General features: G+C 48.6%; 1 protein-coding gene across 1 annotated transcript in view; it reads right to left on the bottom strand.

Moving 5' to 3' along the window:
- Positions 1 to 947: 947 nt before the first annotated feature.
- Positions 948 to 23,526, bottom strand: part of CLPB (ClpB family mitochondrial disaggregase) — a 73,523-nt gene continuing 50,944 nt past the window's right edge. The window contains exons 7-16 of the mRNA XM_063148052.1: positions 22,816 to 22,930; positions 16,021 to 16,098; positions 13,515 to 13,570; positions 10,183 to 10,227; positions 8,177 to 8,338; positions 6,402 to 6,558; positions 3,505 to 3,578; positions 2,933 to 3,052; positions 2,423 to 2,527; positions 948 to 1,650 (exon numbers count right to left, since the gene is read on the bottom strand). Coding sequence (XP_063004122.1) covers positions 1,399 to 1,650; positions 2,423 to 2,527; positions 2,933 to 3,052; positions 3,505 to 3,578; positions 6,402 to 6,558; positions 8,177 to 8,338; positions 10,183 to 10,227; positions 13,515 to 13,570; positions 16,021 to 16,098; positions 22,816 to 22,930 — 1,164 coding nt within the window. The 3' untranslated portion in view covers positions 948 to 1,398. The remainder of the gene's footprint in view (positions 1,651 to 2,422; positions 2,528 to 2,932; positions 3,053 to 3,504; positions 3,579 to 6,401; positions 6,559 to 8,176; positions 8,339 to 10,182; positions 10,228 to 13,514; positions 13,571 to 16,020; positions 16,099 to 22,815; positions 22,931 to 23,526) is intronic.

Here is a 23,526-nt window from a genome sequence, read left to right as displayed (position 1 = left end):
GTGGCATGGTGGAGGGTGGCACAGTGTGTACTGGGACAGCATGGAATAGGGTGATGTGACTTGGCATGGCACAGTGTCACCTGGCACAGCACGACGTGGCACAGTGTGACTGATGGCACAGCATGGTGTGACAGGGTGTGACACAGCACAGCAGGGCAGGGCACATCTGAGGGCACAGCCAGAGAACAGCTGTGCCCAGAGGTGCCCACCCATGCACAGGTACATGTTACACCTTTGTGCTGCCATGCACACAGATGCAGAGCTCACTGCACACCTGTGTGCACCTCTGGAACTGGATCTGACCTTAGGAGGATCCAGCAGTGCCTGGTGACACTCCCAAACCCTCCAGGGATGGGATCCTGCTCCAGCCCCTGGCATTAAGCCAGGAAAAAAGCCACTGGGATAGGAAGGGGGCTCAAGGAATCCCCAACCAATGCTCCTTGTATCCCTGGAAGATAGGAACCAGCTCCAGAACCAAACCCTCCTGGGAACATCAGGGTAGGGGTAGCAGTGGGATGGGGATCCTATCTGCATCCCAAGGGACAGTGGCTTGGGGCTCATTAGTCCTGGGAGGGTTCAATTTCCATATGTATTTCATGTTCTACACTTTGAAACCCTGTCTGGGGCGGCCCCAGTAGTGACCATGGCTCCTGTTCCACCACGAGCAGCTCCCTGAAGGAGCCCCCATGGGACATGGGGACAACTTGGACAGCTCAGTTCCACTTGAGATATTAAATATTTCCTGGAAGAAGGTCATCAGAAAAAGATTCAGTCAGGGGTTTGCACCCAGCCTGGCTGGGCTGGGGAGATGTGACAGTGGGTCCCAGCTCCCAGTGGTATTCCCCACTCTTGGTGACATTCCTGGCTCCTGGTGATGAGCAGGAAACCCAGGAGTGTCTTGGGATGAGGGTGGTGATGTCAACAGCTCCTTGTGGGGACACAAAGGGTTGGATGCACATAGCATGTTTATTGCCATAAAGAAATGGGGACAATACAGAGCAAGTGCCTGGTGGCTTTTATCCTCACTCAGTTCCCATTCCTCACCTTGCCAGCCCAGCTGACCCAGCAAGCCCCCTCCCACGGGAATGACAAATTCCCACATGGTCCGCAGTTTGCTTCCCCCTTCCTTAAAAAACTCCAGCACCCTGTGAAAGCCCAGGACCATCCACTGCCCCATCCCTGGATGGCACCAGGGCCCCTTGTCACACACAGCTGCACCCCTGGAGCCCTCCATGCCCATCCCAGGGCAGCTCCTGCCCGTGTCCATGTCCGTATCCATGTCCATGTCCGTATCCATGTCTGTGTCCGTGCCCAGCGTGGCAGGGCTGTGGCTCCGCCCTCTCTGGCCCCTCGCTCCAGCTCCTGGGGTGTTTTATTGTCACTGGGAGTGGCCAGCACTCACAAGAAGTAAGTGATGTTTTTGGGGTTCAGCGGCGCCTGGATCTCCAGTTTCCGGGCCTTGCGGTCTTTCTCCACGATCTCCAGCCGCAGGGTCGGCACCTTGCATTTCTCTGTGCTGGGGGAAGAGCCCTCTGTGGTTTTCAGCAGCTGCTTGTCCGAGTCCTCCACGATGATCCTGAGGGTGCAGCCCCGTGGCAGCAGGTCCTGCTCGTAGGCAGCTGCCAGCTGGTTCACCACGCGCCGCTCCACCTGAGGGACAGACAGATTCCGTCAGGGAATCCCTGTGGAGAGTCTCCCATGGAGATGGCCAGCTCCTCCCCACCCTCAGGCAGTGCAAAATCATGCAACCTCTTCCTCATCCCACTGATTCCCTGTCTCTGGAGTGTGGGTGTGCCCCTTCCTCCACAAGACCACAGACATCTCCCCAGAGCTGAGGACAGTCAGACCCACACAGTCATGAATTCACAGAAGGATCTGGGTTGAAAATGACTTTTCAAAGTCTGTTAACATTCCACACCGCCCTGCCATGGGCAGGAACACCTTCCACTATCCCAGGTTGTTCCAAGCCACGTCCAACCTAGCCTTGAACACTTCAGGGATGAGGCTGCCACAGCTTCTCTGGGCAATCTGTATCAGAGCCCCAATACCATCACAGGGAAGAATTTCTTCCCAATATCCCATCTAATCCCACCCTCTTCCAGTTTGAAGCCATTTTCCCTTAATTTATTACTCCAGACCCTTGTCCAAAGTCCCTCTCCAGCTGTCTTGGTGCCCTTTAAGGCACTGGCAGGGTCTCTAAAGTCTCCCCAGAGCCTTCTCTTGCTCAGTATGAACACCCCAGCTCTCCCAGCCTGTCTCCACACCAGAGGGGCTCCAGCCCTCAGAGCATCTCCATGACATCCTCTGGATTTGCTCCATGACTCCATCTCTCTTTTGATGCCTTTCCAATTTTGGCTCTCCCTGGGCAGTGGGGCTGGAGATGACTTCACAAACTTCACCCCAACTTCCCTCTTGCCTTCACCTCGTGTTTGATGGAGCGGGCACCATAGTGAAGGTTGTAGCCATCAGCCAGCACGTCCATGACCTCCCTGTCCCACTGCAGGGTGATGTTGTGCCTTGCCTTGGCCTGCCAGGGGGGAGGGAGGAAAAGGAAGAAGAATTATGGATGTTCATCAGCAAGCCTGGCACCCTTCTCTTCGAGCAGTGAGGATGCTGCACTGGGGGGCTGAGAAGGGCTGAGCTCCACCAGGCCACTTCCTCCACAACAAAGGAACCCCAAAATCCCATTTAGCCCTCAGAGAGCTCAGACATGCAAAGACCAATTAGACAAATGACATCTATGAAGGCAGCCTGGAGCTCATCCCTACTGCAGTCCAAGAGGAACCATCCCTGCTGCTCCCAGAGGTCCCAGCTCTCCCCAGCACCCCAAGTTCAACAGCTTGTATGATGACCCCAGGGCAGATGCTCCACAAGTGATTTCTTCTGGAGTTATTCTGACAAGTCTCCTCTAAAGCCACTGATGATTTTTTACCTTTTTGGCCCAAAAATTGAGCTCCTTGTTGACCAGCTGGATGAGCTCTGAGTGGCAAAAAGGGAGAAAATAGACAATTTCATTGATCCTGCCCAAGAACTCGTCCCGTCTGAAGTGAGCCTGCAAGAACAAGGGAGGAGGAGGAGGTCAGCAGGGACAGGGACGTTCCCTGATGGGAACAGCAGGGAGAGTGGCACTGCAGAAGGAGCTCCCCAGGGATCATCCCACCTCCCATAGCTCCCAAGAGCCATCCAACCCCCACACCATGGAGCTGGACAGCAACAGAAACATCTTAAACTGAAGATCGTGGGGATGTCACTGCAGTCAGGCTTTCCTGACCTTGGGAGAACAGAGAACCCCCAAATCATTGCAGCACTTCTTGCCTGAGTCTCCTTTACACCATGGCTCCACTCCAAGAATAAAGAAGGTGTGATTTATTTCTGCTGGGCTCTGACCTCTCCAACATTTATAGTGGGGTTACATCCCTTTCTCATAGCTGGTAGAGAAGAACAGGGAGGGAGTCTGGGACCAAAGCTCAGGACACCTGAAACCTGAGCCATGAAATTCCATACCTTCAAGATGGGGCGAATAACCTTCTCCTTGAACTGCTTGGAAATGGTGATCTTGTCGGTCATCTGGACATCCTCTGCAAGAGAGGTGGAGAGGGGTGTCAGTAGGGACAGTGGCTCCATCTCTGTCTGGTGAGCTGAGAGCAAGGAAGGCTCTGGGAGGTGCTGCAGGACAGACCTGGGACCTCCACATGTGCCAGCAGTTTGCTTTGGCACTGTGGTGTCCCTGCACTTGGACAGCAGTTCTGGTGCTGGGGCGCTCCAGGGGAACCCTTGAATGGCCGAAGAGCCCTGGCTCTGCCTCTGCTCCCTGCTCTGCACCCACAGGAGTTGCTCCCAGGGGTTTTGGGAAGCTGAAGAGCCCAGCTGGGCTCCAGAGCAGCCAATGACCTGTCACACAGAGCACACTGGCCCTCTGGGGCTGTAGAACTGAAAGAGCCTGTGGTCTCTCAGCAAGCACCAAACTCCTGCTCAGGGTGCCTGCAGCACTGCTCAGGCTGCAGTCTACTTCCCTCTGCTGACTGCAGATGGAGCCAGGGTCTGGCTGCTCTCAAATCCTGCCTCCAAGCATCCTCTGCATGCTTGGCTGCAGCATCACCCTTCTTCCTCCCAGTGCTGTCTTTCTCTTTGTCTTCATCATCCCAGTTCTTCCCACAGCTTCACCCATTCCACCCCATTTGCCTCCATGTGCTGTTTGACACCGGCGTGCTCACAGGGAGGAGATTCCTGTGCTCTGGATTGGATCCTGGCAGGCAGGGAGGGCAGGGCAGGGGACACAGGCCCATGCTGGGTGCTGGGACCCTGTCCCAGCTTTGCAGCCTTGATGAAGATTGCTGCCCCTCACCAGCAGTGGCAGAAGGGATTCTCAACAGGTAGTTTAGGTTGGAAAAGCCCTCTGAGACCATTGAGCCCAAGCATTCCCCAGCACTGCCAAGCCCACAACTAAATGTGTTCCCAAGTTCCACATCCACATATCTTTTAAATCCTCCAGGGATGGGAACTCCACCACTGCTCAGGGCAGCCTGTGCCATGGCTGGACAACACTTGTGGGGAGTACATTTTCCCAATATCCAACTCAAACCTCTCCTGGCATAAATTGAGACTGTTTCCTCTTGTCCTGTCACTTGTTGCCTGGAAGGATACACTGATGCCCAAGTGGCTGTATCCTCTGTTCAGGCAGCTGTAGGGAGTGAGGAGATTCCCCCTAATGCCCAAAGAGGTGCTCTGCAATCACCTGGTCAGTTCCAACCCCTCTCTCTGGGGCAAGGATGCCAATAAGTCCTAGTGTTTTGGCAGAGGAGAGCTGGAAAGGCAGAGGAGCCAGCACTGCTACCAGCATTCCCATTTCCCATATGTAATATCTGCTCCTGCCACTGGTAGATGCAGAGCCCACTGAAGAATCTGCTCCTTCCCTTTATCTTCCCATTTATCTCCCTGCCAGGCACTTTAGTGACTTCCTGCCAAGGCACCTCCACACTGAGAGCTCAGAAGATGGGCAGGAGCTCCTTGAAACCCAACTGAGGGCAGCTGCTGTGCCCAAATGCCCTCCCCAGCTCCTCTTCTGCTGCAGCTGTACTGTCCCAGAAATTAAAATTCAATGCTCTCCTCATTGAGCAGGGAAACTGTGGCATTTTCAAATGTTATTCTGGAAGGTTCAGTTGATGATGTGTTCTGTCCTTTACCCAGCCTGATTGAAGTTTAAAGATTCGGAATTAAGCCAGTGTCGACAGCCACTTCTCCAAAGTAAAAGGAAGAGACTGGGAGAAAGAAGCTGGAAAATAGATTTGATGACAAAATCCAATGTTTTTTCCTGCTCCTGTGGAGCTGATGCAGGAATGTGTGTCTGAGATGGCACAGGCTGCTGGATACCTTGAGAAAAATGTGGCATCCAGACAATTAAGATCATAAAAGGATCTTAAAAACCCCAAAGTAAGTTTTTTTTTAAACTGATGAGAAAAGAAAGGATGCAGTCACTGTCCATGGTTTCCTGGTTCTCCATAGGCACAGCAGCACCTGATGGAAACAGGCTTTTCCTCTCTCCATGTGACAAACATGGCCCAAAAGGGACAGTCCTTGGTGCTAGCACCACCATCCATCTGTATATCCTCAGAGCTACCCCCAAAGGCACTGGATGTTGCACATCAAGTTGTTCATTTTCAATCTCAGAGGCTGCCCTTGCTCTCCTTATTCCCCTTTTATTACCTAATTCACTATTTTTGAGAAATTTTTCTCCAGGAGCCTGATATATGAGGCCAGGGCTCCCATTCCACAGTGCAGTAAAATTCACTAAGCTCAGTTCTTTTGGGAAGGACTGAGAGGAAACAAAACTTTTCCTCTTTCATATGAGCACCTGAACCAAGCACAGTCTTTTGCAGGTGGAATTTGGAAGGGTCTCAAAAGAAAATGAAGGGTGATTTGATAAACAGAGTCATGGAATCACATAAGAGTTTGGATTGAGAGGGACCCTAAAGACCATCCAGTTTCAACTCACCTGCTCTGAAATCCTCATTATTTGACATTGTATCTGTCAGAGGAAGACTGCATCTTTAAGGCTCTGTCCAACCTCTCAGCGTTTCTCATCCTGTGCTCACTTCCCTGGAAGTGTTTCAGGCCAGGTTGGATGGGGCTTGGAGAAACCTGGTCTGGTGGAAGGCGTCCTGGCCCATGGAGGGGGTTGGAATGGGATGGTCTTTAAAGTCCCCTCCAACCCAAACCCTTCTGGGATTTCTTGACTTCTTGGCAGAGGAGCATTCCCAAGCCATGTGGACCAGCTGGGACCAGTGGAGAGGGGACTGAAGGGTCTGGGTGTGCCCCCTGCCAAGGGATGGCTGAGCTGGTTCCAAAGTTGTATTAGGAAGCAGGGAGGTTCTTTAGGGGTTTGAAGAGCGAAGCTCCAGTACCTAAGTTTTCTGCAATCCTTTTCTTGCTCATCTCCATGGCCTCCTGCCGGAGCTGCAGCGCGTGCTGGGCAATCTCCTCACTGGCCACGTTGGAGGTCATGATGAAGATGGCATCCTTGCAGTCAATGGTCTTCCCCTTTCCATCTGTCAGCCTGCCCTGCAACAACAGCAAGATGACACCAGCCCTGTCAGCAGGTGCTGGAGGACATAGCCAAAACACCAGGAAAAAGAACATGGCTCCTGTTTTTCCCCAGAGTCAATTTAATTTTGAAGGGATACCCAAGGATTGAGGTGGAAGGAAGCAAGGATGAGGTTGGAGAAGTCCTTGTCTCTCCATGAATGGCAGGAACTTCTCCTGCACATGGTCCCAGCCTGCCCCATCCAGGACAGAAGTGATGGAAGCACTGGGAGATGCCTCCAGGAGGAGGATTGGGCCAAACCATGTCCTTGCTCAGCCTGGAGAGAAGGAGGCACTTCTTGCTCTCCTCAGCTCCCTGACAGGAAGACAGATCTGCAATGGGGGTCTTGGTCTCCTCCCAGGTAACAAGGGACATACAAGAATAAAGGGCCTCAAGTTGCACCAGGGATGGAACAGGTTGGGTATCAGGAAATATTTCTTCCCTGAAAGTGTTGTCCAGCCTTGGCACAGACTACCCAGGGCAGTGTGGGAGTCCCCATCCCTGGAGGGATTTAAAAGCTGTGTGGATGTGGCAGTGCTGAGGGGAGGGTTAGACTTGATGGTCTCAGGGGGCTTTTCCACCCTCAATGATTCCATGACTGTGTGGCTGCCCATATGTAACTCCCCAGCCTCTGACCCTCTGCCTACCTCCCTGTGATGGTTTTAGGTCTGACACAAGCCCCAGGCTCAGCTCAGCACAGGTCTGGGCTGGGCAGAGCCCACAAATAATCACGTTATGGCTGTAACAGAGTGACCTGAGTAACAGAGCTCCTCATCCCTGTGGGACTGACCTCCTGGCAAACCAGGGCTGCCCAGCACCACCACTGCTGAAGTGACATCAACCCTCAGCCCCCCAAACCAATCCAGGAACCTCCAAAGCACCAGTGCTCTTGATTAATAATATAAAAAAAGATAGGGAAATAAGGAAAAAAGCAGCATCTCCCCAGGCTGTTTCTTTCCTCAATCCATCTCCAACAGCAGAGATCCAGCACAATGACACAAATCCTTGTTGGGTGCTTGAGATTAACATTTGGGTTATTGCCCTGTCAAGTTCCTGGTACAGGAATTGATTTCACATTGAACTGCTACTGTGATGATCTATGCAAGAAAAATGGTGTTATTAATCCTTAAAACAAAACAAAAAAAACCACTTCAAAATCTTCCAGCATGTTGCTCTGGAGTTTGGAGGCCTCTGAGGACAGACTGGGACCTTCAAAATCAACCAGAGATGGAGAGTGACTTTGGACAAGGGCCTGGAGAGACAGGACAAGGGGGAATGGCTTCACACTGCCAGAGGGCAGGGTTAGATGAGATATTGGGAAGAAATTCTTCCCTGTGAGGGTGGTGAGGCCCTGGCACAGGTTGCCCAGAGAGGCTGTGGCTGCCCCATGCCTGGAAATGTTCAATACCAAGTCAGACGTGGCTTAGAGCAACCTGGCCAAGTGGAAGGTGTCCCTGCCCATGGCAGGAGGGGTGGACTATTTGTGCTTTTAAGGTACCTTCCAACCCAAACTCCTCCATCTGTCACCCCTCTCACCCCCCACTGTCCCCTTCTCCACGTCCCTTGTGTTGATTCTAACCTCTGACGTGGACTTACCTCATCAAACAGCTGCAGCATGATGGTGAGCACATCAGGGTGGGCTTTGTCCACCTCATCAAAGAGCACCACAGCATTTGGGCACTGCCTCAGCTTTTTGGTGAGCTGTCCTCCCTCCTCATGGCCCACGTAGCCGGGTGGTGAGCCGATGAATTTCGCCACCTGGGAGGAAGGAACAGGAAAGGTGAAGGCTGACCCATGGACAGTGGGAATGAAGCCATTCTGGTAGCTCATCGGGCTACCACCACTCTTTGCTGCTGACAAAACAAATTCTATGTTCTTTGTGACACCTACCAAAATAATTTTAATAAGCAACAATTAAGCAAAATAAGGATTAAGCCCAGAGCTCAAACCTGCCCAGAGCTCAAACCAGCAGAATCCAAGGAGCAGGCATGGTCAGGTGGGAAGGCACCAGCCCTGCTTTGCTATGCAGGGTCTGAGCAACCTGTCTGAGATGTCCAAGACCTATTTTCATCCCTTTTAGCCTTTTAAGAGGAAGAATTCAAAGGATTGTAAGTGGCAGGTGGTACTGGTGCAGAATCAAAGCCACAAGTAAAATACTTTTCGTATGTCATCACTTCTTGCCATGGTGTTTTTAAAAAACATTTAGAAATTTAGAAGTTTATATAGAATAGTATTTCTGACAACAGGAAAGTTTTGGCAAAATGACAATTTTTGACACATAACTTGGTGCATCTTACTTCTACTCATGGCTGAATGTCACCCAAAGTCACAGCCAAACCATGGAATGGTTTGGGTTGGAAGGGACCATGTAGTGCCAGCCCTGCTGCCATACACAGGGACACATTCCACTCCACCAGGTTGCTTTAAGCCCCATTCAATCTAGCCTTGAACACTTCCAAGGATGGGGCAGCCAAAGCTTCACTGGGCAACCTGTGCCAGTGTTTTACCACTCTCATTGCTAGGACCCTGCTACTTTTTGGGGAGACAGAGCTCACCAAAGGGAGGGCTCAGGTCCAGGGGTGACCTTGGCAAGGATCACAGAAAACTTGGCACCTTGGACCTCCCATGGCACCAGAACTGGGCAGAAGTTGTGATGGGAGGGCTGCACCTGGCACCATTGTCCTGTATCCTGTTGGATTCTCCTCCTTTCCTACATGGAAGGCAGGCTGAGGCAAAGATCCCACACCGGACTTTGCCATGTTTTGGGGATAAGGGGTTTGGGGCAAGCTGTGCCTGCCTGGGCAATGTTAGGTGATGAACAGCATGTGGCTGTTCAAGATGATCTTCTGGATTCCATCATCTCTTCTCAGCTGCTCTCTCCCCAGGGGCCGACCCCACCCCAAGGGAATTCATAGCACTGGACACATATTGTTAAAGTTTTCCTTGCTCCTTTGTCTCTGCTCCTAATTTTCCTCTATGTCTTGGTTCCAGCCAGGACAGGGTTAATTTTTGCAGTAAGGGAGGGGCAAGGCTTGAACCTGGAGGATATTCTGTATTACCTCATGTCATGGAGCAGAGGGAAAGGAATCTTCTGGGGAGAATGGGTTCCTTCTGGTCAAATAAGAGCAGCAGAAGGTGTGGAATACATGAAGTAGCTGGTTTTGAGCTGGAGGGCATGACTGGGTTTGGACAGCCTCTCTTTCTCTCTCTCTCTTTTACATGCTTTTGTTTTTAATATTGTTGCTTGCTTGTTTTCTTATGTCATTTCTGTTTCCAGTAAATTGTTGTTGTCTCAACCCACGGCCTTTACCTTTTGAGCCTCCAGGTCTCCTCTCCAGTCCACTGCTGTGGGGAGGGACAAGGGGAGGCAGGGAGTGAGAGGCTCCTGGTTTGGAGTGTCTCAGTGGGAGCACTAAACTGGGGAGTACTATGCCTAAACCACAACACCCAATTAAGGTTCTTTTCTGGCAATTTACTTGCAATTTAGTACACAACTTGTAGCAACTCCTGTTGTTCTGCTGTGCTCCCACCTTGAGACACCAAAATGCCCATTTTTTCTGGATTAAATTTGAAGCTGCTCCCTTCAGAGCCCATTTACTGACCTCATGCCTCTCCTGGAACTCCGACATGTCCAGTCTGATGAAACCCTGCAAGAGATTTAGGATGAGATTTGATCAATCTGCTCGCTGCCAGAGCTGGAGCAGTACTGACAGGGCTGAAATTTCCCAAATAAAATAGATATTTTTGTGGTTCAGCTTTTTAGAAATCAATCACAAGAAGAATGCAACACCCCTCCACAAAAATCCAGCAAAAATCATAAAGCTGAGGAGAACTGGACTTGTGGGTGATCACCTAGAACAGAGAATAGTGTTAGAGAATTTATAGCATCCACCCAAGTATCCATTTTGCATCTGAAAAGCTGATGATTCACTGCAGGTACTGAATGTTGTAATCATGGAGCTGTAATCCACATCCTAGATGGGAAAGGAAAAGAAGGGAGGAGAGGGAAGGGGAGGGAATAGGAATATTTCAGTTGGAAAGGACCCACAGTGATCCTGTCATCCAGCTGACCAAGGAGAAGCCAAGCCTCAACTTCCCAGCATCATCCTGGGACAGTCAACCAGCCACAACCCCTGTCCATGAGGGAGAATGAGACATGAAACACGTCTGGGAACACATCTCATCTGGACATGTGGACATGGCACACTCACAGACACACAGGGATCCCAGAATTAGGGAACATAATCCCTGAACCCTTTGGGTTGGAAAAGCCCTCTGGGACAACAGAGCCAAGCTGTTCCCTCAGCACTGCCAAGCCCAGCACCAACCCATGTCCCCAAGTGCCACATCCACACATCCACATGTGTGATCTCTTCAGGAATGGGGACTCCACCACTGCCCTGGTCAGTCTTTTCCAGAGCTGAGCAGAAAAAAATTCTCCTAATATCTAACCTAAACCTCCCTTGCTGAAACTTGAGGCAGTTTCCTCTAGTCCTGTCATTTGTTACCGGGGAAAATAATGGAATCAGAGAATGGTTTGGGTTGGAATGGACCTTTAGGATAATCCCATTCCAACCCCCCTGCCATGGGTAGGGACACCTTCCACCAGGCCAAGTGGCTCCAAGCCTCATTCAACCTGGTTTTGAACACTTTCAGGGATAGGACAGCCAAAGGTTCTCTGGGTAAAATATTCCCATGCAAAAATTTCGCTGAAAATTATTAAAATATCTACAAACTGCCCAGGGCAGAGCAAGATGGAAGAATTGACTGTCTTGCAAATGAAAGGGGGACAATTTCAGATTTTCCCTTCTTAATTCATCAGTTCCTGTGAACTGCTGCCCCTCATCAGAGCCTCATCCCTCATTAAGGGGCCCAAAGGCTGACCTGGTTCATTCCCAATAAACCTCAGATTCCTGCTGCTATCAAATTAACACAACACTCAGGGTTTAACTGATTTCCCCATTGGATGTCTGGCCATGGAGCAGTTCCACGTGCAGGATAAGGGATGAAGGTGCTCTAGATGCAGGATTTATGGCTTCTGGAAGGCATTTATAGAGGCATGAGGAAAGAAACCAGAAGAGCTGTTTTTACAGCACTGGTTTCAGTTTGTTCTTTCTACATGTGTTGCTGCACTGTGTGTCAATTCACTGCTGGAGGATGTGGGGAAGAGGGATTCATCTATGCACAGCTCTGCTTGTCTTTCCTTCTTTCCCCTGGCTCCATGTGGGAGAGAGCTAAGTACCTCTTACAGGGAGGCAGAGGCTTAAATGTGAAACATGGAGGAGAATGCAATGTAACAGAATGGAATGGGAGAAAATGGAATGGAAGAAAATTCCATTGGAATGGAATGGAATGGAATGGAATGGAATGGAATGGAATGGAATGGAATGGAAGACTGGGATTGAATAGAATGGCACAGAATGGAACAGAACAGATCAGAATGAAAGATGGGTATGGAATGGTATGGATTTGACTGGAATAGAATAGAATATTGGAATGGAATAGAACAGAGTAGAATACATTGCAATTGAATGGATTGAAATAATTGTAATGGAATAGAATTGGCAGAATGGAATAGAATAGATTGGAATAGATTGGAAAGAAACAGAATAGAAAGAATGGGACAGGTTAGAAATGAATGGAATGGAATGGAATGGAATGGAATGGAATGGAATGGAATGGAATGGAATGGAATGGAATGGAATGGAATGGAATGGAATGGAATGGAAGAGGACAGGATGGGACAGAATAGAATAGAATAGAATAGAATAGAATAGAATAGAATAGAAATAATTAGAACAGAATAGAATAGAATAGAATAGAATAGAATAGAATAGAATAGAATAGAATAGAATGGAATAGAATAGAATAGAAACCTCAAACACCACTGAAGTGTTCTCCTGCAAAGCCACCACCTCCTCCATGAAATAATTCCAGCCCATCTTCTCTAAAATCTAACCACTGGGTAACAAACTAAATAATTCAAACTGCTTCTGGATACCAAACACTTCAGCACTTAAAATTTTGAGCAGGAAATCAATGTTGCATCACTACAGTCCATACTGGCAGGATATGACAAGTGGTGGAGGTGGGGACATGGAAAACAGATTTCAGGAATTTTATCCTTCTAACTTACAGTGATATTAGTAACAGAGGTAAAAAAAAATGTTCACAACACAGGATGTCAAAATTAGAGCAAAATTCAACAGGAAGCACAAATGTTACATCCATTTAAATTTTTCCAATTCAAATATTCTGGTAACATAGGAGCATAGACAGTGTCCTGGGCTGACCCAACTGTGTGAGCAGCAGGGTCAAGTGGGGATTTTGCCCCTCTGCTCTGCTCAGGTGAGAGCCCACCTACAGAGCTGCCTCCAGCTCTGGGGTCCAGCATCACAGGGATGTGGAGTTGCTGGAGTGAGCCCAGAGGAGGCCATGGAGATTGGCTGGGAGAGCTGGGGGTGTTTAGCTTGGAGAAGAGGTGGCTCCCAGAAGGCCTTAGAGATCCTTCCAGGGCCTAAAGGGGCTGCAAGAGAAGGGCATGGAATGACAGCACAAGGGGGAACAGCTTCCTACTCACAGAGGGCAGGGGAAGATTGAAGAAATTCTTCCCTGTGAGGGTAGTGAGGCCCTGGCACAGACTGTCCAGAGAACCTTGGCTGCCCCATCCTTGGAAGTGTTCCAGGCCAATTTGGATGTGGCTTGGAACAACCTGGTCTAGTGGAAAGTGTCCCTGCATTTGACAGGAGAGGTGGAACTGGATGAGCTTAAAACACCCTTCCAGCCCAGACTTGTCTGTGACTCCATGACCTTGACAGGCCCCTCTCAGTGCAGAAGAAGCCCTTTCTCAGGGCAGCACAGCCACACAATGAACACCCTGATGACCCTCCCAGCATCCCTTTACTGCCAGCACAAAGCTGGGATGAGCCATTACCTTTTTGATGTCTTTATGGATGTACTTGGCTGTTTGCTTGGCCAGCTCTGTTTTACCTGTTTTGGAGAGAGAAAAAAAACCTTGCATTAAACCAGGTCTGTCCATCTTCTGTCTGTCCATCAGCTCTGCTAACACCAGGGCTGGCACCTCCTGCAACCAATACATGGATTTTCCTCGGGAAGAGGCATTGCTGTTTTGTCTCCAGGATCACATTCAGTGGTGTTCCCAGCCTGGGCAGGGTGAACAGATGCATTAGAACAGCGACATCTCTGCATTGGCTCCCTCAGCTTTAATTGACTCTCACATGATGGGAACAAAGCTCTTGATTTTTTCCACAAAAAGATGTTGATAGATCAGAGTTTTGCTATATTGGATAGATCAGATTTCTTGCTATATTTACCCTCAATATTTCAAGTTCCTTGTGCAATGCCTTGTAGTCTCCAAATAAAGAATTTCAAGGAAATGGGGTGTTTTTTCTTAGCTTTATATAAGATGACAGTAAAAAAATTCTGGCATTAGGAACAATCAGTAATGAAGCAAACCCATCCTGAAAGGCATTTACAGAGGCCTGAGGCATTTATTGAGGGTGAACACATGTACCAGCTCATGCCAGGCCATGTCCTGCTCTCCCAGCCCATCCATTTGGGGAAAAACTTCATTGAAAAAGCAGTTTTATTAAATGTGTAAAACTTCTCTTTCCTGCTGCTACCCCCCAGCATGACACTGCTGGTTTTGTCAGGTTGATCAGGGGAAGGACTGGGCCAGTTTTAGCTCCTGGGGTGACCAGCAAAGCTGAGGTGAAGCCAGTCAGCCCTCTGGAGGATGGATGTTCTGGGGGTTCACACTTGTCCCTTGCACACCTGTCAGCAGTGTACTGCATATGGATCCCTGATGGATTTACTTGCATACTGAAAAATAAATGAGCAGGGACAGAAATAACTATTCGGAAGGAAAAAACCAACGTGTTTTTAAAAGGAAATTAGGTGGAAAAGTACATTCTTACTCGAGTATTGTATATCTAACCACAGCTGCATTGCAGGGACAATAGATCTGGTGGGTCAGATCAATAAAGCACCAAAAAAAGGGCTACAAATACAGGAATTCATGGGGTGTGCTCTGCTCCACCTGATAAATCTCTGCCAAAATTTTGCATTTGATTTCACTTTGAGCTTTGCTGATTCTGGATGACGCTGGATCAGAGCTCCTGATGTGTAAGGATGCAAGAAACTATGGTTCCTATAAAAAAGAAAGAGAGGAAAAAGAGAGATGAGAGAGGAGAGGAGAGGAGAGGAGAGGAGAGGAGAGGAGAGGAGAGGAGAGGAGAGGAGAGGAGAGGAGAGGAGAGGAGAGGAGAGGAGAGGAGAGGAGAGGAGAGGAAAGAGAAAAGAAAAGAGAAAAGAGAAAAGAAAAGAGAAAAGAGAAAAGAAAAGAGAGAAGAGAGAAGAGAAGAAAGAAAAGGAAAGGAAAGGAAAGGAAAGGAAAGGAAAGGAAAGGAAAGGAAAGGAAAGGAAAGGAAAGGAAAGGAAAGGAAAGGAAAGGAAAGGAAAGGAAAGGAAAGGAAAGGAAAGGAAAGGAAAGGAAAGGAAAGGAAAGGAAAGGAAAGGAAAGGAAAGGAAAGGAAAGAAAAGAAAAGAAAAGAAAAGAAAAGAAAAGAAAAGAAAAGAAAAGAAAAGAAAAGAAAAGAAAAGAAAAGAAAAGAAAAGAAAAGAAAAGAAAAGAAAAGAAAAGCCCCCATGAAAGTTTACATCCCTGAATCTTTAGATTCAGCGGGGCAATGAAGTATCAAAAATATTTTGTCCTGATTTTATACAGCTTTATAGCAACTTATTTGGAGTTAATGCTGGGCCTGGTACTGTTCTGCAGCAGGAGCAAAATCTCACCTGTGCCCCTTTAACCCCTCCAGCACTGGAGCATCAGCACCTTCTGGAGCCCTTTGGGAGGCAGTGGAGGCAGGAGAAGCCCTGAGGTTGTTCCAAATGTCACAGATCAGTTACTTTGAAGCTGTTTTGTTGGGGATTTTTTCCACAACTAAAAGTCATTTGGACCATTTCATGAACTGATCAGCTGTCATGTGGCATTTGATTGGGCTGGAGGACAAATCTTATCGGTGTCAATAAAATCCTGTCATTCCAAAGCAATCTGTGCCCACAGGAGCAAATGAGCAGAGATTCAGTTTGCAGGCAGCAAATTTTTACTATTATCCCACCATTCCCATTGGAATAGAGGGGTTTTCACCAGAAAGTTGTTAAGAGTAATACTTTTACTCTGAAAACTGCTCCTTTTTGAGACTTGGAGGGGGGCTGTCCTGTGGGATAACTCAGCATGAGGCTGGATGTGCCTGTGTGTGCTGGTGTCCAGCTGGGGTCACCCTGCTGGAGGATGGGTGACCCGCTCAAAGACGACAGTGTGTTTAACTGGTATTTCATTCAGACCCTGCAGCCCTGCAACAGCTTCTACCCCCTCTCCTCAGGGCTCTCCATCCCCCTCCCCACAACCCAAATGTTACCTATTCCAGATGATCCCAAGAAAAGAAACACCAGCGGGTGCTCCTCATCATACCAGCCGTTTTCCTTCCTCCGAATCGCTGCATTTGAAGACAATGAAAACAAAAAAAGAGGAGGGGGGAAGCATATAAATCAATGCCACAAAGCAAGTGTAATTATCACTAAGTATACACTATGTTTTACTGCTCTCTACCCACTCCCAGTCCTCCCTGCCATTAGCGCTCTCTAATTTGATTAGCTAGCCAAGGCCCCAGAGACACCTAATAAGGTTAGCATGGATTTGGAAAGCTGCCCAGAGCAGATTTCGGATAAAGTTTTCCAGGATGTGCACTCAGCGTTGCCAGGGAGATGGTGGAGGGGGGGGGACAAGGATGGATGGATGGACAGAGGGATGGAGAGGCGCTCTGCCTCGCCAGCTCCCAAGTGCAACCTTTCTGTGAGGAAAAACCATCAGTTTTGAAGAGGTTTATAGGTTATTTCTGGCATGGAATGGGAAGAAAGAGGTGGCTGAAGGTCACAAATGCTCTGAATTGGTGCAAGGATTGGGAAAAGTGTGGTGATTATCTCAGTGCCTCCCTGGACAGTGGCATCCAAGTGCATCCTGGGTGAGATACCAGTGGAAAATTTTACAAAAGGCAAGAGCTCTGATTCCTTCCCAAACTCCCAGTCTGACCAGTACAGCCCTTCTTCAGGACAGACATGGATCTGCTGTGCAGAGTGGGTGATAGCTCCTGTCCCCATGGGTGCCCACAGCTCCCCAAGGTACTCTCCAGCCCCCCAGAGCAGCCTCAGGCTCTGTGACCTGTAACATCATTGCACTGGGCTTATTTGAAGGAGGAGGAACTGCTTTTGAGGCCAAAAGATCAAATCTCATCCTCTGCTGGCTGGATGTGGTCTCTGGAACAGAGAAGTGGTTTCCCTGGATCAGACCAGCTTCCAGTTCAGTGTGAGAGATTAACTGACATCCCAGCCTTTCTGCTTTATCTGCAGTATTTCAATACAGCCTGTAAATCTTGTAAGGTGTTTTGCAAAAGAGAACATGCACTGTGTACAGTCTCAGGACCCCTCAGACCCAGCAAGGTCTCATGAGTGGAACATGGCACCCCCAGATGCAGCCAAACCCAAAATATGGCACATGAGGAAGCAGGGCATGAAAACAGCAAGATGCCCAAAAATTGTAACTGACAAGGAATTTGAAAGTAGTGGGGAAAAACAATAGCACTGGAGGTGGGATGAGCAGAAGGAAAACACAGAGGGCTGTGGCTTAAAGCTCTTGGAGTGCTGCTGCACACAGGCATGGCAAAGCTCAGCCTCTGCTGCCTTTCAGTGGTGTCCACAGCAAAAACAGGAATAAAGCCAAGAAAGAATAAACCCACTTCTCTTTGTCACTGTCACCCTGAAAACACAGCTTCCTCCTCTTCTTCTGGCCACTATCCTGGGCCTCAGCCTCTGTCCTTGTGCCTCAGTCCTGTGTCTCTCTTGAATGAGGCACTGGCTGGCTCTGTGGGGAGCTGTGGGTTTGTTTTCTTCCCTGAGCTGGCAGAAGGGCACAAGAGTGGCTTTTAAAACTGCAGAATTCTTAAATTCAATCTCAAAGTCAGCCCATAAAACCCTTTTCTTGATGGGGTGTGGTAAATAGAAGGTACCTAAAAAAGGCATCCTAGGCATGGCATGCCACGAGTCCTTCCTGCACAGGAGAAGAAACTAACATGGGAAATAAATAGTGCCATTTTGCACAAAAAAGATTTGCATATAAAAATATTTAAACAGTATTTCCATTTTGCAAATAATAAGAAATGGAATGTCACAGGCTACAGCCTGACATGGAAATGCTGCCTGTGCCAGCAGGGACACACTGGGAAGATGTTAAACAGCAGCAGCTCAAGTCATATATTCCAGCAGCTGGAGTTTAGAGATGCATGGAGGGGTCTCATGGGAATTTGGAGCTGCAAGACCTGCATGAAACCTCGCTCCTCAGAGTCCATGCTTGTATTCCAGGAGACTCAGGTAGCAGGGGAGCCAGCAGATTCAGTGAGCAAAGCCTCAATACAAGAACAAATCAATGAGCTGAGGTTAATGATGAGGGGTGTGAGGAGTGACCTGACCACAGTCATTAAGTATCTCCCAAGAAGGCACTGAACTTGCTCAGCGACAGAGAAAATTAAGGTGCTCCAGGGGCTGTAGCAAGAGGATCAAACTACAAATAAAGCAGAACAGTTTTAATAACAAAGGTGATTAACCACTGCAGCCACTTAGGAAGAGAGTGGGACTGAATTCCTAATCCCTGTAAAGTCTGCAGGGAAATTCAGAAGGGCCTCCCAAAAGGCAGTGGTAGCTCAGGATGAAGATGAAGGTTTGCATCCCTGTCCAAACATCAAAAAAAAATCCCCAATTTAACCTTAAATCCAAGGCATGCAGTATCATGTAATTGTAGAAGAGTGTGGGTAGGCAGGGACCTTAAAGACCACAGTTCCAACCCCTTCAGAAATGGGTCTGAGTGCTGGGATTGTGCATTTAGTGGGAGCTGAACCTCAGTGCCTCAAGGACTTGCCATTCCCTGCCTGGACACAGGCAGATGCATTACCTGTCCCCCTGGCCATGCTGATGAGTCCTGACTCCTGCCAAGGCCTAATTAGCTTGGGCCAAGGCCAGATGCAGCACTGGCTGGTGCCTGGCTCCATCTCACCCTGCCTGGGCATATCAGCATGACAGACCAGCTTGGCTGCAGTCAGCAATCTGGTTCTGTTCAAAATCCTGGGCAAAGACTGGTGGGAATCCCATCCTGTCCTTCAGCTGCTCCCTGGCCATGTCATCCCTGGAATCAGCCACCTGACAGGGAGGTGCAGGGAAGGGTCTGTGCTGCATCCCTCTGTGTGCCCTTCCCAGCACCGCATATGTTCCTTCTCAACCCTTTACAGCAATGAATGAGGGGTCAAACACCTGGGGTGAGAAATTTCATAAAAACTGATGGGGAGTAACACAACCGCCAATAATTCCTGCAGCTATCTCAGCTAAGATAATAATGGTAATAAAAGTAATAAACTTCTGCTTTGGGGCATGGAGTGACCACTCACAGGGTCAAGCACGTTCAGGGTCCAAAGACAGTGGGGTTAAGTGCTGCCTTCTTCCCCTCCCCTCTGCAGCAGGATGCCAGAGTTTATGGATAAATACTCAAAGCAGCTCCAGGGATATAAAGCATCCCTTAAAAAACTGCCATAAAGTCAGAGCTTAGATTCAGCACATGATCTCTGTCAGAAGATGCTGAGCATCATATTTAGGAAGAAATTTTTTCCTATGAGGCTAGTGAGGCACTGGCACAGGTTGGCAAGGAAAGTTGTGCCTGGACAGCCAGACTGGAACTGGGCTTAGAGTGACCTGGTCTAATGGAAGGTGTCCCTGTCCATGTCAGGGGGTTGGAATGAGATGGGCTTTAAGGACTCTTCTAAGCCAAACTGTTCCACCCTCACTAGTCAGCAGCTTAATCAGATCAACAGAGTGAAGAGGTGTAAATGCTTTTCTACAAGCAGCCTGAAAATGATGAGCTATTCCACCACACAGCACTCTTGAAGTTTGGAAAAACTTAAAAAATCTGGATATCCCTAGGGAAGGGACACCAGTCCCTAGGTTCTACCACTGGGGCTGGAGGAGGCTCTCTCAGGCTGTTCAGTGCAGTGTTCAGCTTCAGCAGTAGGAACAGAAGCCCCATCCTGGGCCAAAGCAGAACATCAGTACCAGTTCCAAGGATGAAAATTTCAGCTAGGAAAGCCACAGAAGCACTCCTCTCCTTGGAGTCTGCACTGCCAAAGCAGCTGCTGGCCACGCTGACCGCTCTTCATTGTCACCCAAGCATGAAATCCATGCTCTGCCTCTGGGAAAGCTGCCCCCTTCCTTCCTCCTGGCATAAATAAATAAATAAATAAATAAATAAATAAATACCAGGAGGGAGGTCACACTGCTGTGCTGAAATCTCATTATGACACTCAGCCCCAATGTCCAAAACAAGAGCCTGATGATGATGACGCTGGGGCCTTCTTCTGCAGAGCTGTTCCTGGCATTGCTGCCGTGCTCTCGCTTTATTTCGTCCATCTGTAACAGTGTGACTGCAGCCCTGTGTCTCCAAGAGGCCCTTCAGCCCGCTATTGAACTGATAAATTCACTGTATTACTTTACACAAATCAATACCCCAGCAGTTATCAGCACTTGATGTGACTGAAATTGGTTTCAGCCAATTTGTGAGTGTAATAAATGTCCATTTATCAAATCAATTCATTCTGCGGGGCTCCTCGGCCTGTCCGGGTTTGGGGTACCGCAGGGCGAAGGCTCTGGGGCCAAACCCATCCTGGGATCACTGCTTCCATCCAGGTACTGCACTGATGCTCCAGGGTCTGCAGCATTCCCAAAGAAGCTCTCTTCCAGCCCTGCTGCTGGTGGCTCAGGCTTATGGAACCCCAAATTAGATCAAAGCTGTGCCCTTGCAAAGTTTCACCTGACCTGCAGGCAGCAACACACATCAAAAAACAGCCCTCATAAAGGATCCTATATTGTCCAAAATAACCCCAGTTTCCTTTGGACCAGAGCAGGATGATAGTCCTTCTCATCCATTTCCCTACAGTTTTGAAACACTGACTGATTTTCAATATCATAGCTGCTAAAATCGGGGATTTTATCATTAAAACATCGATTTTCCTGCACTACCCTTTCTTCAAAATCCTGAAAAATAAACAACACTTTTCCTTCCTCAGTCCTTATTCAACTTCAGGAAGAGCTGGAACAGATTGCTTCAACCCTCAAGGTTTATTCCCCCTGAAAAGGGGAAGTGGTAGGTTTGAACCACCCTACTTCTAAGTGAGTACTGACCAGCAACATGGTATATCCATATAAAAAATATATTCTTTACCTGGCATAATATTTAGGATATTAGACCAAAAAAAAAGTACATATATATATATATATATATATATATATATATATATATATATTTGGGAAAAATGCCTCCTTTAGCTTATAACTTCAGAGAGGAGATGTTGCTGATCCCTTCTGCCTCCTCATCTTCCAGTGAAAAGGCAAAGTAGCCCTAATCAGATCCAGAGCTCAACCATTTATGGAAGTGCCTGGAAACACAACCCTAAGCCTTTTAGCTGCTCATTTGTATGTACCAGTTAGAGAACCCCAGCAGTTCCTGAGATGGCAGCAATGACCTGCCTGTTTCTGATGTCAGGAGATGGAATATTTAATGGGGATTTTGTTAAGATGAACTGAACATCTACAGTTCAGTCGAGGGGGTGGCCAAGCTGCCTCCCACTATCAACCAGTCAGGCACCAGGAGAAATCTTGCATGCTGGGAGATGCCCAGTCACAATCAGTTAACCATCATCCACCTTCTCCCAGTCCTGTCCTGCTCCACATATCAGAAAAGAGTGCTGCAGATCTTGGATATATGCTATGGAGGCAATGGGGAAGGATTTTCCCTCTGGCAGTGATGCCATGGTGTTGGGGCTGTGGCTGCTGTGTGGCTGATTCCTGGTGCATCCCCTTGCAGAGGGTTGCTGGGATAACAGCTGGACTTGGTGATCTTAGAGGGTTTTTCTAAATTATTCCGTAATTCTGTGACTCCATTCTATCCCCATTGCTCCAGACCTTGTGTTTCTAACCCCAGATCACACGTTCCCTTTGTATTCTGGCTAAGCCCCTCTGGAGACTGTTTGGATCATGCACCGAGTGACGGATTAAATCCAATTATTCAATTAAGGCACCAGTTATAAATTAAACATATCAGGCAGGCTTGGTGGATCTGAAGATGTGGTGTGTGGCAGGTCTGCTCACCAGCAAATGGCAGTGGTGAGAGCAGAGTGGAGGGATGCAGGGTCCACAAAGCAGCAGGAAAACCAGCTGGGCACAAAATAAATAGCAAAGATAGAGAGGAAGTGCTTGAGAGAGAAAGTCCTGTCTTAAAATTCATCCTTCTGGACAGAAAACAAAAAGAAAAGAAAATGAAAAGAAAAACTGGACAGAAGGGAAGCAGGGGGAGGAGGGGACAGAGAGTCTCCCACTACCTTTTGGTCCAATATCCTGAGGCTGTAGGGGTATCAAGCACATTCCCTATAATTCAATAAGAAAAACCTCCATAAAGGCAAGGACGTTAATGCGCAGAAACGCCACCTGTGTCAGGAACAGGCACTGCCCATTAATCACAGCTCCCCAATTAGCCGGGCTGCTGCCCCCAGGCACAGCCGTTCTCTGAACACACAGGGTGGCTGTTGTTTTTGCAGGAGTGTAGACTCCTTCCCAGCTCCTTCCCGGCTCCTTCTCAGCTCCCAGCCCACACTGGGCTCCTCTTTGTTAACTAAAGGCAAAGGGTTTGTGTTTCTGACAGCACGCTCCTTGTGATTCTGCCCTGGCCTCAACAGCTCTTATTTTGCTGTCCCATTTTCAGGAATTAACTGGGATGCACGGATGGATCAGGAATTATTGACAGGATCTAGAGGCTTTGGACTGGCAAATCAAACCCAGCTCAGATTGCCAGAGCCTTGATTACATGGAATGACAGAATGGTTTGTGTAGGGAGGAAGCTCATCTCATTCCAACTCTCTGCCATGGGCAGGGACACCTCCCATATTGCTTGAAGTCCCATCCAACCTGGCTTTAAACACTTCCATGGATAGGACATCCACTGTGAATTCCTCAGCAACCTTGCAAGGCTGCCCAGAGGCAGCCTCAGATCAAGGCTTGAGGCAACAGCTTTCTCCCCTGTGGAGCAGGTGTGGAGGGCAGAGCTGGCAGCGTGTGAAGGGTCCTACCTGCCCCCACTGTGGCTATGGCATTCTCCTGACCAATGATGTGCTCCTTCAGCCGCTGCTCCAGTGGGAATCTCCGCCGCTCCTCCACCTCCCTCCTGCGCTGCTCCTCCTGGAACTGTGGAGGGAAGAAAACAGGGATCAGAGACTTGACAGAGCACTGGGTCACACACAGATGTCAGAGCCCTGTATGGGGATCCCTCTGACATGGAGCCAGAGCATCTCCAGGGCACATGCAGTTTGGTCTGGATGCTCCAGCCCTAGCAAGAGGAAATTTCTGAATCTGTCATGGAATGGAAGTTGGGGTGAGTGGGAATAGGGATCCTGCTCTGCTGATGGGAAACCAGACCCTGTGCTACCTCTGTACTGGTGACAAAGAGGGAACAATGGCATTGCTCAACAGCTCTCAACCATTAGCTGCTATTTATTTTGGGACTGCTCTACCTAGATTTGTCTTCCTACCCTCCAATCATTTCCTGTTCAAAGACTCCAACCAGATCCTGCAGGGATGGCAGAGTATCACTGTGCCTTACATCCAAGAGAGCTGAACAGGGACTTTGGACAAGGGCATGGAGTGACAGGACAAGGGGGAATGGCTTCCCATTGAGGATTAGATGGGATATTGGGAAGAAATTATTTCCTGTGAGGGTGGTAAGGCTCTGGCACAGATTGCCCAGAGCAGCTGTGGCTGCACCATCCCAGGCAGTGTCCAAG

The sequence above is a fragment of the Melospiza melodia genome, chromosome 2, assembly GCF_035770615.1.
Source record: "Melospiza melodia melodia isolate bMelMel2 chromosome 2, bMelMel2.pri, whole genome shotgun sequence".
Taxonomy (NCBI): Eukaryota; Metazoa; Chordata; class Aves; order Passeriformes; family Passerellidae; genus Melospiza; species Melospiza melodia.
This window is presented reverse-complemented; position numbering and strand designations above follow the sequence as displayed.